This window comes from Oncorhynchus mykiss, chromosome 8, assembly GCF_013265735.2.
Source record: "Oncorhynchus mykiss isolate Arlee chromosome 8, USDA_OmykA_1.1, whole genome shotgun sequence".
Taxonomy (NCBI): domain Eukaryota; kingdom Metazoa; phylum Chordata; class Actinopteri; order Salmoniformes; family Salmonidae; genus Oncorhynchus; species Oncorhynchus mykiss.
This window is the reverse complement of record NC_048572.1, coordinates 27,915,002-27,930,905: the sequence shown is the minus strand read 5'-3', so window position 1 is coordinate 27,930,905 and position 15,904 is coordinate 27,915,002. Positions and strand designations below refer to the sequence as shown.

The 15,904-nt window shown below is 44.6% G+C and overlaps 1 protein-coding gene across 3 annotated transcripts in view; it reads left to right on the top strand.

Annotated features, from left to right (window-relative positions):
- Positions 1-15,904, top strand: part of brf1b (BRF1 RNA polymerase III transcription initiation factor subunit b) — a 127,301-nt gene that overhangs the window by 20,545 nt on the left and 90,852 nt on the right. The window contains exons 3-6 of one of the 3 annotated variants that reach the window (XM_021612195.2): positions 195-275; positions 6,838-7,011; positions 11,448-11,479; positions 13,514-13,586. In XM_021612195.2, coding sequence (XP_021467870.2) covers positions 195-275; positions 6,838-7,011; positions 11,448-11,479; positions 13,514-13,586 — 360 coding nt within the window. Of the gene's footprint in view, positions 1-194; positions 276-6,837; positions 7,012-7,050; positions 10,923-11,447; positions 11,480-13,513; positions 13,587-15,904 lie in introns of those variants that run through there. The other 2 variants (XM_036985214.1, XM_036985215.1) reach the window with 2 other exon arrangements.

Genomic DNA, 15,904 nt, shown 5'->3' with positions numbered 1-15,904 from the left:
AGAAAGGCGAATGGCTTCAGTGGCATTAGCCAGGTAGGTGCTTCTATATATTGGTAGTGGATGATTATATTCTCCCCAATACAATGAAAAGTGCTTTGAGTACCTGAAAAAAATATATATTGTTGTGATTGTTATTATTATTATTATATTATTATTATTATTATATTATTATTAATATATTAATCTCCTTCCAGGTCCAGTGAAAGCCCCAGTCCTGGGTACTGGGTTCCACACCAGCCTTGGAAAAGAGTCCCGTGCTCAGACGCTGCAGAACGGTGAGTCCTGAACTAAAACCCACCATGCCCTCTCTCCTTCTCAAAACAGCTGGGGCTTGTTCAGCATATTGGAGATAGAAGTGCAACACAGAGTGGACATGATTCACTATTCCAACTAATATACATTCTTGGGTGAATTCTGCCAATTAAGACCTATTTTCACTTAATGCATTGATGTCAATGGGAGATTAAGTGAAAATGTTACTTAAATGGAATTTGGGATTCACCCCTGTATGCATAACTCTGTATCTGGGGACCAAACAAAACCTGTTCAAGCAGGAAACTGAATGATTGGTTGTGAGATAGTGAGTGAAATTAACCAGGATGTTTTTGGTTTCATTTGGTCTGTTATCATATAAAATCTAAGATTACATTTTGGGAAGTTGGTTTACTTGACAGTTTCATATCCAATCATTGTATAGAAGACAGTTTTATGGAGAGGCTAGTTTGGTGTATGTCTCAAATTGGAGGGAGGGAGGGAGGGAGGGAGAGAGAGAGAGAGAGAGAGAGAGAGAGAGAGAGAGGGGTTTGATGAGAAATTGTATAGTTTGTGGAGATCACTGTGAACAAGTACATACCTGTGAGAGAACACTGTGTTCTCAGGGCACACTCCACACCTGGACCCACACACACACACACACGGTCCCTCTACCGCTCACATGCACTCACTCACTCACTCACTGTCCCTCTCTCACACGCACACATACACACACTGTCCCTCTCTCTCTCGCTCTCTCTGTCACATGCACACACACAAACCTCACATTCACTTATTCACACACACGCACCACACACACGCGCACACACAATCCACATCTAATCCGACACTCTCTGCCATCCAAACACACAGGATGAAACTCTCCTGAGACTGAGGGGAGCTAGTGGGGCGGGGGAGGAGGGGATACACACACAGAAACACATACACACGCACGAGTAGTCGCGTAAACACGCATGGGTAGTTGCATACGCATATATACGCATATACACATATACACACAGAGGTTCGAGAATAGAACGAATAATGCTCTTAAAAGCTTTTTGGGTTATTTCTGGTGATGGGTTGAATGGTTCTCTGACACTGGTGACCGGCCTTCACTCCACTCTGCATTCCAGACCAACCTGCCTGACACACAAACACACATACACATATACACACATCCTGTGCGCATGCACATCCAACTCACATATCAGTATGCGTGAACACATGTAAATCACATTTTATTGGTCGCATACAGATATTTTGCAGATGTTATTGCGGGTGCAGCAAAATTCTTGTGTTCCTAGCTCCAACAGTGCAGTAGTATCTAACAATTCACACAAATGTAAAAGTAAAAGAATGGAATTAAGAAATAGTAGGACAAGCAATGTTCGAATCCGGAGCATATATATATATGTATATATGTACAGTGCCAGTCAAAAGTTTGGACACTACTCATTCAAGGGTTTTTCTTTATTTTATTTTTTTTCTACATTGTAGAATTCTAGTGAAGACATCAAACTATGGAATAACACATATGGATTCATGTAGTAACCCCAAAAATTGTTAAACAAATCAAAATACATTTTAGATTCTTCAAAGTAGCCACTCTTTGCCTTGATGAGAGCTTTGTACACTCTTGGCATTCTCTCAACCACCTTCATGAGGTAGTCACCTGGAATGCATTTCAATTAACAGAGCAAAAGCAGCTTTATCACATTTACATAAGTATTCAGACCCTTTATTGAGTTGAAGCACATTTGGCAGTGATTACAGCCTCGAGTCTTCTTGGGTATGACGCTACAAGCTTGGCACATCTGTATTTGGGGAGTTTCTCCCATTCTTCTCTGCAGGTCCTCTCAACCTCTGTCAGGTTGGATTGTTAGTGTTACTGCACAGCTATTTTCATGTCTCTTCAGAGATGTTGAAGAGTCTTGGTGGTTCCAAACTTCTTCCAGTTAAGAATGATGGAGGCCACTGTGTTCTTGGGAACCTTCAATGCTGCAGAAATGTTTTGGCACCCTTCCCCAGATCTGTGCCTCGACACAATCCTGTCTCGGCGCTCTACGGACAATTCCTTCAACCTCATGGCTTGGTTTTTGCTCTGACATGCACTGTCAACTGTGGGACCTTATATAGACAAGTGAGTGCCTTTCCAAATCATGTCCAATCAATTGAATTTACCACAGGTGGACCACAGTCAAGTTGTAAAAACATCTCAAGGATGATCAATGGAAACAGGATGCACCTGAGCTCAATTTCGAGTCTCATAGCAAAAATACCCACTGTATGTAAATAAGGTATTTCTGTTTTTATTTTTAATACGTTTGCAAAAATGTCAAATTGTCATATTGTCATTATGGGGTATTGTGTGTAGATTGATAAGGAAACATTTTTATTTATTCAATTTTAGAATAAGGCTATAACGTAACAAAATGTGGAAAGGGGTCTGAATGCTTTCCGAAGGCACTGTATGTACAGCAATAGTTGAATAGGATGGCCATGACTAAAATATACAGTATATATATATGAAGTGTGTCAAACAGTGTGTAAGCATTATTAAAGTGACCAGTGTTCCATTATTAACGTGACCAGTGTTCCATGTCTACGTACATAGGGTAGCAGCCTCTAAGGTGCAGGGTTGAGTAACTGGGTGTTAGCCAGCTAGTGACAGTGACTAAGTGCAGGGCAGGGTACTGGGTGGAGGCCAGCTAGTGATGGCTATTTAACAGTCTGATGGCCTTGAGATAAAAGCTGTTTTTCAGTCTCTCGGTCCCAGCTTTGATGCACCTGTACTGACCTCGCCTTCTGGATGATAGTGGGGTGAACAGGCCGTGGCTCAGGTGGCTGAGGTCCTTGATGATCTTCTTGGCCTTCCTGTGACACCGGGTGTCCTGAAGGGCAGACAGTGTGCTCCCGGTGATGCGTTGGGCTGACTGCACCACCCTCCGGAGAGCCCTGTCTTTGCGGACGGTGTAGTTGCCTTACCAGGCGTTGATACACCCCAACAGGATGCTCTCAATGGTGCATCTGTAAAAGTTTGTGAGGGGTTTCTTAGGGGCCAAGACAAATTTCTACAGTCTCCTGAGGTTGAGTTTGTGTGTGTATGTTTGTGCACAGTCATACTAACACACTTGCTCATAAACAGTCATTAGTAATCATAACTGAGTTTGTTACCGTCAATAGTTGAGTGTATCTTTGATTGTCACACTAAACATTACTTATACAGCTCTCATACGCTCCAATTTAGTTTCAAGTTTTATTTGTCACGTTCAAAAGTACAGGGAAATGCTGAACTTGCAAGCCCTACCCAACAGTGCAGTTTTCAATATCAAATAGAATAAGTAATAAAAAAACACAAGAAATAAGAAAGGAAGCTATAGGGTCCATAATTGTGCAGGGATACTGAAGTATTTGAGATAAATATTTACATGTAGGCAGAGATTACGAGAACGTTACTGGTAGCAGGATAAATAATAATAACAGTAGTAAACAGTATGGCAGCAGCATAGGGTGTGTGTGTGTGTGTGTGTGTGTGTGTGTGTGTGTGTGTGTGTGTGTGTGTGTGTGTGTGTGTGTGTGTGTGTGTGTGTGTGTGTGTGTGTGTGTGTGTGTGTGTGTGTGTGTGTGTGTGTGTGTGCAAGTGTGAGTGTCAGTGTAGGAATGAAAGGCGGATATACATGTAAACACGGCTGGAAAGTGACTGGTAGCAGGAATATATAAATATTTATGGTAATATAATAATGGTAATACATGTAAACAGGAGTAATAGTGACCAGTAGCATGATATATAGATAGATAAATGGTAATGGAAGTCAATAATCAATGAGCAGCAGCAAAGCGGTAATAATGAATCTAATCAATAATAATTTTAGCAGCAGCGTTGGTGTGAGGGAGAGCAGTAGTGTGTTATTCATTTAGCAGTCTTATGGCCAAAGGATAGAAGCTGTCTGTTGTTCTGAACCTTGATGCACCGGTACCGCCTGCCAGACGGAAGCATGGAGATTATGAACAGTCCATGTCTCTGGTGGCTGGAGTCTTTGGCAATTTTTCAGGCCTTTCTCAGACAATGGCCTGGCATGTATGTCCTGGATGGGCCGTCCGCACCACCTTCTGTAGGGCCTTCTGGTCGAGGGTGGTGCAGTTGCCATACCAGATGGTGATACAACCAGTCAGTATGCTCTCGATGGTGCAGCTGTAAAAGTTGTTAAGGATCTGAGGGATGAGAGGACCATGTTAAGTCCTCAGGGATATGGACACAGAGGAATTTGAAGCACTTGACCCTCTCCGCTGCTGCCCCGTCAATGTGGATCAAATCAAATGTTATTAGTCACATGCGCTGAATACAACAGGTGTAGTAGACCTTACAGTGAAATGCTTACTTACGAGCCCCTATAACCGACAGTGCAGTTTCCAAAAATACAGATAAGAATAAGAGATAAAAGTAACTAAAGAGCAGCAGTAAAAAAAAATAACAATACAGGGGGGTGCCGGTACAGAGTCAATGTGTGGGGGCATTGGTTAGTTGAGGTAGTATGTACATTTAGGTAGAGTTAATTAAAGTGACTATGCATAGATGACAACAGAGAGTGGTAGTGGTGTGTGTGTGTGTGGGGGGGGGGGGGGGGGGGGTGTTCAGGACTAGATGTTCAGAAGTCTAATGGATTGGGGGTAGAAGCTGTTTAGAAGCCTCTTGGACCTAGACTTGGCACTCCGGTACCGCTTGCCGTGTGGTAGCAGAGAGAGCAGTCTATGACTAGGGTGGCTGGAGTCTTTGACAATTTTTAGGGCCTTCCTCTGACACTGCCTGGTATAGAGGTCCTGGATAGCAGGAAGCTTGGCCCCAGTGATGTACTGGGCCGTTTGCACTACCCTCTGTAGTTTCTTGTGGTCGGAGGCTGAGCAGTTGCCATACCAGGCAGTGATGCAACCAGTCAGGATGCTCTCGATGGTGCAGCTATACAACCTTTTGAGGATCTGAGGACCCATGCTAAATCTTTTCAGTCTCCTGGGGGGGAATAGGTTTTGTTGTGCCCGCTTCACGACTATCATTGTGTGTCTGGATCATGTTAGTTTGTTGGTGATGTGGACACCAAGGAACTTGATGCTCTCAACCTGCTCCACTGCAGCACCGTTGATGAGAATGGGGGTGTGCTCGGTCCTCTTTATCCTGTATTCCACAATCATCTCTTTTGTCTTGATCACATTGAGGGAGAGGTTGTTGTCCTGGCACCACATGGCCAGGTCTCTGACCTCCTCTCTATAGGCTGTCTCGTTGTTGTTGGTGATCAGGCCTATCACTGTTGTGCCATCTGCAAACTTAATAATGGTGTTGGAGTCATGCCTGGCGTGCAGTCATGAGTGAACAGGGAGTACAGGAGGGGGCTGAGCACGCAACCTTGCGGGGCCTCTGTGTTGAGGATCAGCGTGGCGGATGTGTTGTTACCTACCCTTACCACATGGGGGCGGCCCGTCAGGATGTCCAGGATCCAGTTGCAGAGGGAGGTGTTTAGTTCCAGGGTCCTTAGCTTATTGATGAGCTTTGAGGGCACTATGGTGTTGACCGCTTAGCTGTAGTCAATGAATAGCATTCTCACATAGGTGTTCCTTTTGTCCAGGTGGGATAGGGTAGTGTGGAGTGCAATAGAGACTGCATCATCTGTGGATCTGTTTAGGCGGTATGCAAATTGGAGTGGGTCTAGGGTTTCTGGGATGATGGTGTTGATGTGAGCCATGACCAGCCTTTCAAACCACTTCATGGCAACAGACGTGAGTGCTACGGGTCGGTAGTCATTTAGGCAGGTTACCTTAGTGTTCTTGGGCACTATGGTGGTCTGCTTAAAACATGTTGGTATTTCAGACTTGGACAGGGAGAGTTTCAAAATGTCTGTGAAGACACTTGCTAGTTGGTCAGCGCATGCTCAGAGTACACGTCCTGGTAATCTGTCTGGCCCTGCGGCCTTGTGAATGTTGGGGGTGTTCACCCGTCCCTGTTTCCTGTAGTCCACAATCAGCACCTTGGTCTTGCTGACGTTGAGGGAGATGTTAATGTCAATTGAGACGGGTTTATTGATAGCCTAACACAAATATATCCTACTACGGGGAATGGAACTGAACATGCATATTTTTTATATTTTTTATGTTTGTGTTTGGACTAGAGTTGCTGTATACAGTATGTGTGTTCTGTATTACCATCTGTGTGTTCATGGATTTTGCTTATTTGTGTGTGTGTCTGTGTGTGTCTGTGAGTGTGTATGTGTTTGCAAGCATACGTGTGTGCGTGTGTGAGGCTGTGCTGCAGATGGCTTCTCTCTGGTAAGTACACAGCTGTCTGTCTCTCTCTCTGCCTGGGAGAAGCACTGGGGCGGTTTGTCAGGCCCTATTAACTAGGCCTGTCTGCCCCGCTCTCGCGCTCATGACATCACCGCTGCTGGCAACCCAAAACACTAGTAGTCTAGTGTGTGTGGGTGTACTATTTATCCATGTCTGTGCATATGCGTCTATGTTTGTGTGTGTAAGTTACGCCTACCAATGTGTGTGTAACTATTTACCCTAACGTGTGTGTGTTTGTGTTTCGGTCCACAGGAAAGCGGCAGATCCACAACCTGGGCAGCCAGCTGCAGCTCAACCAGCACTGCTTGGACACGGCCTTCAACTTCTTTAAGATGGTGGTGAGCAAGCACCTGACGCGCGGACGCAAGATGGCGCACGTCATTGCCGCCTGCCTCTACTTGGTCTGCCGGACTGAGGGCACGCCCCGTATCCTTGGGACTGGGACCACACCCCCTGCTGCCCTAAAGGGGGCCAAAGGGGGGAGATTGTATTTGAACATGGGGGGTTGGGGTGACGGTGTTTCCAAGGCATATCAATGGTTACAGATTAACGTGTGTGTGTGTGTTTGAGTACTGTATTTGTGAAAGAAAGGGTAATCTCTGTTAACCCAGAAGTACAATCTTTGGTCAGCTGCATGATTAACTGTGTTCATATGTGTTCTTACAAAAACAAAGTTTCCACCCTCGCTAAAGGAAACTACTTTGGGTACATGCGCGAAGAACTCGAGGTGAAGCACCGCCTTCGGCCGATCCAGATATATCAAAATAACCAGTGACAAAAACCAGAACTAAGGCTGTTCGTTATCTCTCGCATATCATTTAGTCCCGGCAGATTCTTCGGTCTACACACAGAATCTGCCCAGGGGAGATTAGAGAAAGGGAGAATGATTGTATTTGTGACGTATTGTCTGTGTGTGTTATTGTGGATGTGTGTATTTGTGGATGTGTTTGTGCATCCATGTGTGTAATAGAGAGGATGTGTTTGTGAGTTATTGTGGATGGATGCTCAGCACGTGCTTCTACACACCCATCTCTCAGAGACCCATTATTTTCCGATCAGGTCCAACGACACACCTCCCAATTCCAAGGCCGCAGAAGAGCTGGAATGTTTACCGCAGCGTCCAGATCAAACCGCGCAGTGATCAGAATGCATTATAAGCTTCCCCTCTCCCAATTATAACCTTAACCATTAGTGGAGGAAATGCAAAACTGACCCAATATCAGTGTCTACTAGGGGCAACATCACCCTACTCCAGATTATAAATCACATAGGTTGCGTTTACACAGGCAGCCCACATTCTGATCTTTTTTCACTAATTGGTCTTTTGAGGAAGCTCATCTGCTTTCTGTTGGTGTCGCGTTGAGGAAGCGCCACTCCTGCCCTCCCACCTTTTCCCGTAAGAGCCATTACAGTTATAGTTCCACAACCTTGAGGATGTCATCAGCGTTTTAGTTATTGCTGTTAAACGGTGGAGAGTGGAACAACAAATGTTTTCCTCAGGTGCGACAGTATGGACGAGTGTAAAGCAAACAAAGGTGTAAGTTTGGTGAAGCTGTTGTCATAAAGGGAGGCCATCTTGTCTGTGAGGAATAATATATAATAATATAATATATGCCATTTGGCAGACATTTTTATCCAAAGTGACTTACAGTCATGTGTGGATGCATTTTGAGTTGTGGCCCCAGCGGAATTGGACCCAGCGCCACACGACCACCATAAGTAATTCTACATCAGAGGAGGCTGGTGAGGGGAGCACGGCTCATTTTAATGAATGGAGTGAATGGAATGGAATCAGACACATGGAAACCAGGTGTTTGATGTGTTTGAGACCATTCCATTAACTCCGTTCCAGCCATTACTATGAGCCTGTCCTTCCCATTTAAAGTGTCTCCAGCCATGACTGATCTACATCAAGGATATTCAAATATAAGCCTGAAGGTCTGGAGCACTGCTGTTTTTCTTCCTCCCATGGAAGTGAATTGATTAAGGTCGCACTGATTGGGCAGAGATTCTACTCACCCTGGTCGTGCTCAGTAGTACCTTTTGCAAAGTAACGTGAAAGTCTTCTTATTGACCATTGACCAGCGTTTTCTTCATATGTGTGTTTGCATGGACTCTTTTAGAATAACAATGGGAGGACCATATACGTTGTAGATTCTATTCTATTTACAGTTGACGTAACCACATATGGTTAAGTGATGGGGAGAAAGGAATTACTGTATCTTACAGTGACTTGATGATGCTTGTATCTGGCCTACCTCTAGCCATCCCTCTCAGGTCGCTGTGTCCTGCTTCAGGGTATAGCACCACCACATCACTGCTGGTGTTAGGTTCACAGTAGTGATACTAAGTCTTCATTTGTCACTTCAGCAGTCCAACCCGGGTTCTGTACCACTGTAACGTTCAAGGCCTGTACTAAAGAGAAATGTGTTTGTGTAACACCAGAGAATCTCAGCAGTTGTCTGTGTATTGTGGCGTTGCTGGGAGAAGGGTGCACCTCTCTTTCCTTGGGGGTTAGGTCGGGTTTGGGTTGGGCTCCTCCGGTTAGTCACAGGGGACTCAGATAGAAAGATACAGGTCCTCAGGGGCTTCATTCAATCCTATTGATTTACACACAACCACACCCTTTTACTAGACTATAATACACACAAGCAACCGTTGAAGGGAACTGTCTAGCCTTATCTACATGGATTCATCCAGTAACATTAACACCACTCGCCCAAAGGCGAATGCGTTATACAGGACTGTCTAACCTATCACTCTCCTTGATATTGCTATTCAAATCCTCAGTGGATTCGAACTACCAAAATAGTCCATTGGAGAAGAACTATCAATACAAGGTACAATTCCTAGGTTTTTTTCTTGTGGACCACTTCGGAAATTAGCGTTTTCGTTAATGCTTTCTGGGAACAAATACACATCTCGTCGCTGTTATTTTTAACGCCAAAACTATTTTATCACAAACCCAAAGTGTAAAAACATTGCCCCACGCCTGTCTGTCCCTCTTTGAAAGCGAGCTATGGGCAACTGACAGTACTATGATACTGGCAGGGGAACCCCCTACTTGTGAGTGATTGACTGCATCTCAAATGGCACCCTAATCCCTATATACATGTTGGTAATTTAGCAGACACTATTCTCCATCGTAACTTACATTAGTGCAGGTGTGTCAAACAGTTTCTTCTGTCCAGCTCGCTAATAACCACTATGCACAGTCAATGGACCTACATTCATAAAGTTGATTGAAATCACTCGACAGTCAGGGAGCATAAAACATTCCATAAATGATGGAAAGAGGAAAATATTTTAGCAAATTTTGACAGCAAAGAAATAAAGCACATTTTCCCTCTGGAACTCATTGAAGACCGAATTTAGTTAAATTAGTTAAACACCCCTGCATTAGTGCATTCATCTTAAGATAGCAAGTACATTTTCCGTCAACAAAGTAGTTATCAGTGCTAGTAGGAAAATATAAGTACCTGCACTACTTTTTACCAAAGCCCATAGGGCTATCTAGGGAATAGGGTGCCCTGGTCATAAGTAGTGCACTATGTAGGGATAGGATGCCATTTGGAACACATCCCTAGTGTGTGAGGTTTAGCGACGGTCTGCATTATCTGTCGAATGGCGGCGGAACTATCAGATTATCCTTTCCCTTTCTGTGGCGCTTATCTAATCTCACCCCGCTGAGATTAATGGACCCTGTAATCTCTCCACCGGCCACACCTGCTATGTGTGTGTCACCTCAGGTGTCTGTGTGTCCGTGTGTGTGTTGCTCAGGTACGAGCGTGTGTGTACATCAGAGGGCGGAAGGGAAGTGTGTGTTTTCAACTGGCAGTCGATTGTTTTCAATGTAGCCTATCCAGTGTGTGTTGGTTAGTGTGTGTGTGCGCGCGCGTGTTTTTCGGGTGTTTGTTTGTAATGGTAAATAAGAGGTTGGTCAGGTGTGTGTATGGCTGTGAAGTTTGCAATGTGTAAATAGTAGTCGTGTACGCTAGGTATGTAGTCATTTATAATATGTGTTTGTGTTCCAGGTGTGTGTTTGTCTTCCAATTAGGAATGTATGTTCCAGTCTGTGTGTGTGTCTGTGTGTGCTTGCACACTTCCGTCCATTCACCACGTTGTGAGGTGAGCTTCAGCCGGCAGTCTTCCCGAGTCAATCCACTTCGCTCCCTCTGTCCCGTCTCTAGGTGAACTCGTCTGCAGGTTGCTAGGGCGGAGCTGAGGCACTGCGGGACCAGTTCTATATTTAGCCGCGCATCGGCAGCCGAAGGGGCCAAGCATCAGGGGAGTTTGAGTCACCCGATGCTTGACTGCAGTAAGACCCCGGCATCAACGTATGCACCGTCTCACTCACCGTAGTAATTGGCAAAAAACAAACCTAGTGCACAATTCTAAGGCCCTAGACTTACTTACTTGTCTTGAACACCGGATTTAATGTTTTTACATTATTTTCAGTTTGAAAGGACGGCATTCTCTTTTTAGAATTTGTTTTCTCAGTTTTGTTGATGGAAAAGTACATTGCACCTCTTACTTATTAGCATTATTAAGAATACATTTTTTAGGTCATTCTTAGAATGTTATTGACAGATCGATTTGGGCCATTTCGGCAAAAAACATAAATAATTAAAATAGCCTTTGGCTTGTAATAATGTTGTATACTTTGCTTTGAACAGTATTTGTAAGTGCTGAACCCATTGAGAAATGGGTCATGCAACTGAGTTCATATAGTACCCTGCAGTTTCAGACCATTTACTTTCTGTTTAGTGCCTACTGAACACAACCATGGTGTATCTCTGTTCTTTGCGGTAAAGCCCTGGTTGCTGTCACCTTTCCTTCCTTAACGCTCCTTCCCTCTTCAGACATGCTTCTGGACCTGAGTGATCTCCTACAGGTACGTTTAGTCTCTGTCTTCGTCCATTACGATTCTCTACCCTTCTCCAGATGTGTGCACTTCACTCCTCATGCATTTAAAAGCATTGGATTGGTGAAAGCATGGCTGGAGGGAGTTCCCACCTTATTATTGGCACCAGTCTATTTCTTTTAAATCCATAAGGGTAGTGCTCGAGTGTACACATTGTGAGAGTGGTAGAGAAACGGAATGTAGCCATGCAGGACAACCATTCAGGGAAGTAAGGTAAAGGTTGCCTTTAACTACTGATAAAGTGTCACTATTGGGACTACTCCATTGGATCCATTGTACAGCACAGACTAAATCATGCACTGCTCTCAAGTATTTGAGGGGGCCGTATGTACGACGTGTCTCAGAGCAGGAGTGCTGATTTAGGATCCATTTAGCCTTTTAGATTACAGTGAATAAGATTGCATGGGCGGGGGGGGGCTGATCCTAGATCAGCACTCCTAGCCTGAGATGCTTAAAACATACGGCCCCAGGCGATATGTGATATCCACATACTAATGCCATTGGGTATAGCCTCATCACAATGAATGATGTGGTCTGCAGGGAGTGTGACACAAGCAAGTCAGCTGACCACCAAATTAAACAACTGAACTTCCTACCAAAAATGAAAAACCAAAGGATATTCAGATGAAGGACATTTTAAATCTCAGATCCGTCATAACCAAACCATTTTCATTTCAGCTCCTCACATAGTAAAACCTCCCAAAACATCATTAAATGTATGAAGAACAAAGTCCTAATCTCCCATGGGGTATCTAGCCACTAGAGGACAGAGAGTATGTCAATTCAATGCAGGGAATTTAATGTTCAGTTGTTGGGTCCCTGGGGGAAGCGTTTCTGTCCGACACAGCTGGCGCAGTGCAATATTTTTACCCCCAGTCCAGGCCAGCTGTCCTGGGAGCACGGCCCCCACCCTAGACTCACCCCTGTTTGGTATTGGAAGGCCGTGGTCAGGCCAGGGTGTCAAGGGTGGAGCCTCTCCAGAAATATGCCACCAATGCACTGAATCCTTAGCCTGGTCCCAGATCTGTTTGTGCTATATAGCCCACTCCCATAGTGGCTTTCATGCCATTGATGCCAAACAACAACCATATGACTTTACAAGAAAGCACAAACCGATTTAAGACCAGGCTACGGAATCCTAAGTGCTATGTGACCCTGGTCCCCCGAGTGGGTCCTAAGTCGCCCATAGACACTGATCTGGGAAGAGCTGATGCACCCCATAGCCTAACCTTAACCATTAGCCGGGGAATACAAAATTGACCTTAGATCAGTATGTACAGAGTTGGGGCAACTTCTCATGACACTGGGGGCTAAGGCACAGGGTGGAAGGGTTTTGAGTAATGTGCTCTTCACCCCCCTACACACTTTACATCTATGAACACAATATAAACATACTTTCTCTACCTACTCCAGTTCCATATACAATTCCTCAATTGTGCTGCTTTGAAATTGAATTAACTTTCATATGACTGCAACTATTAAGCTTTAAATGATAATTAGCTGACAGCAAAGCAATCTTCCTTCCTTGAAGAAATCACTGATCTGCCTAGGTTTGATTGGACAAAGTAATTGGAAACATTGCCTTCACTTATCTACCCATGTAGGTACAGATAATTAATTACCTCAAGGAAGGAAGGATATGTTTCTAAAGTTTTGGAACAGGGGCCAAGGCCTTGTTTGAATACTTTAAAAACAGCCTTCCTTCCTCCGTTCCTTGACATAATCACTGATCTAGCACAAATCAATAGGTCTAAGAAACGGTTCTAACACATAGCTTTCACCAATCCAGCCACGTCAGATCAGGGATTTCTTCAAGGACGGGAGGCGGGAAGGATGTGCATTCTTTCATTGATGTAATAACAGATCTAACACAAATTGACAGGTGTGGGAAACAGTTAAATAACATGGCTTTCACCAATCCGATCAGGAATTTCAAGGTAGGCAGGCAGGAAAGATGCGTTCTTAAAGTTTTGGAACAGAGCCCAACTCTCCTCCGCTTTACAGGTGAACGTGTACATCCTAGGGAAGACCTTCCTCCTGCTGGCTCGAGAGCTCTGCATCAACTCCCCAGCAATAGGTAAGATCTAGGATCAGCTTCCACTTCCACTATCCTAGCCTTAACCATTAGTTTGGAAAATTTAAAACTGACCCAAGATCATTGTCTAGGGGCAACGTCACCTTACTCCTTATTTTAGCTCAAGGGCTGAATTCCAAAATCGATCCATAGCCCTCCAACCTGGCCAGTGAGTACTTGGTCAGATCTGAAAGGGATTGGATAGGTATAAGCAATATGGTACTTGCTTCACTGCTGATAGGCTGGGTGGAACTTTGGCTTGTTTGTTACAGCTATCCAATCCTTGCCGATTGTAAATGTATCTCACTCATTGTTTTCTTTCTATCTTTAACAAACCATCTGAAAGCTAAAAGGCTATTTTATGTCCCTACACTTTAAGTGACCAACAATACCTTCCATATTTAGTTCATTTCAATTATGGCCACTGATGGAAGACTGGATAACAGATAGATGAGTCATCTTCTAGAAAGGGAAAAACTATTGAAGGATTGGACACATCACAGTGAATCACCACAGTTTCTAAACCCCGAGGCCCAACATCAAGAGACTTCCGGGAACGCTTACGAAGCAGACCAAGAAGACCAGGCCGGGGTTTGGGGTATGAGAAGTCAAGGAGAGAAGTGAAAAATTCTTCCATAGCTGTTTCTCGAAATCTAAAAGGCACAACCTAGATTCAAGTAGGATGAACATGTTATTACTCTAACTTCATTTTGTGACAAACTTTTTAGTCAAAAACAACTTTATATAGGAGTGTGTTTGATTTGCCGGTCTGCACATGCGCAGTTCGGCACGAGACGACCGTTTTACCCGATAAAGTGTTTCTGCGCATGAGCTTAGCTCGCCAATGTCAAGTGTGATCGGGGATTTCTATTGGCGAAGCAGTTTCTGCCTATCTTCATACTGTACAGTCTTTGGAATCACCCTGCCAAGAAATATGCAGACCATATGAGTGTTTGCACTTTTACATATGCCAGCAGCCGTTGCACCCTTGGGACATCCCTACCCTGAACCCTAACCATTTTAAATGTCAACTTCATTGGGATGAAGTCAAGAGTTGGACGTCCCAAGGATCTCTCTTAAGACTTTTCCATTTGAATAGCATACACATTGTGAAGACAAGTGCTGTACCTCATTTTGCAATTTGACCAGTGGGGGCACTGTGTCCCCATACCTTTCAAGTGTTTTGACAACTTGCTATGCAGTCATTTTATGCCCGCCTCCCATCCCCTCCCCTCCCGTAAAAAATCAACATCTCTGCTTCGTTCTCATCTGACTAATGTAATGAGAGGGGTACAGAGAGTAAACGAGGTAATCATCCAAGTACACAACCTGGGATTAATAGACTTAAAATCCCTCCAAGAAGAGCCTCCCGGGTGGCGCAGAGGTCTAAGGCGCTGCATCGCAGTGCTAGCGGTGTCACTACAGATCCGGGATCGATACCGGGCTGTGTCGCAGCCAGCTGCGACCGGGAGACCCATGAGGCGGCGCACAGTGTCGCCTGGGTTAGGCGAGGGTTTGGCCGGCCGGGATGTCCTTGTCCCATCGCTCTTTAGCGACTCCTGTGGCAGGCCAGGCGCATGAAAGCTGACATGGTCGCCCGTGGTACGGTGTTTCATCCGACACATTGGTGTGGCCGGCTTCCGGGTTAAGCGAGCAGTGTGTCAAGAAGCACTGCGGCTTGGCAGGGTCGTGTTTGGCTCTCGACCTTTGCCTCTTCCGAGTCCGTACGGAGGTTACAGCGATGGGACAAGACTGTAACTACAAATTGGATATCACGAAATTGGGGAGGAAAAGGGGTTAAAAAAAAGTACAAAAAAGGAACAAAAAACTAAAATAAATCCCTCCAAGAATTATATAATCTTATTCATTATGGTCTAAAAGGAAAAACTGATCCTATATCAGCAGAACTCCTACTCTGATATGCTCTTTGAATACAGACCCAGAGGAGTGCTGATCTATAATAATAATACATTTCCTATTTCACACATGTATTATATGCATGAATTGGAAATGTGTTTCTTGCATATCCCAGGGTCAGGGTCAGCCATTATCAACCGCGAACCTGGAAAAATGTGTACTTTGCTCAAGGGCACACCTAAAGATTTTTCACCTTGTCGGCTCAGAGATTCGAATAAGCGGCCTTTCGGTTACTGGCCCAACGCTCTTAACGGCTAGGCTACCCTAATATGTTCCCCCTGTCCATAAATTCATATTGGCGAAAATTCAAAACTGATCCTAGGTCAGCAGCACTCGGAGACTGTGAATATGGGCCCTGAGTTGCATGTCAGTATGTCTTCCCTGCTAGGTAATTCCTATCCAGC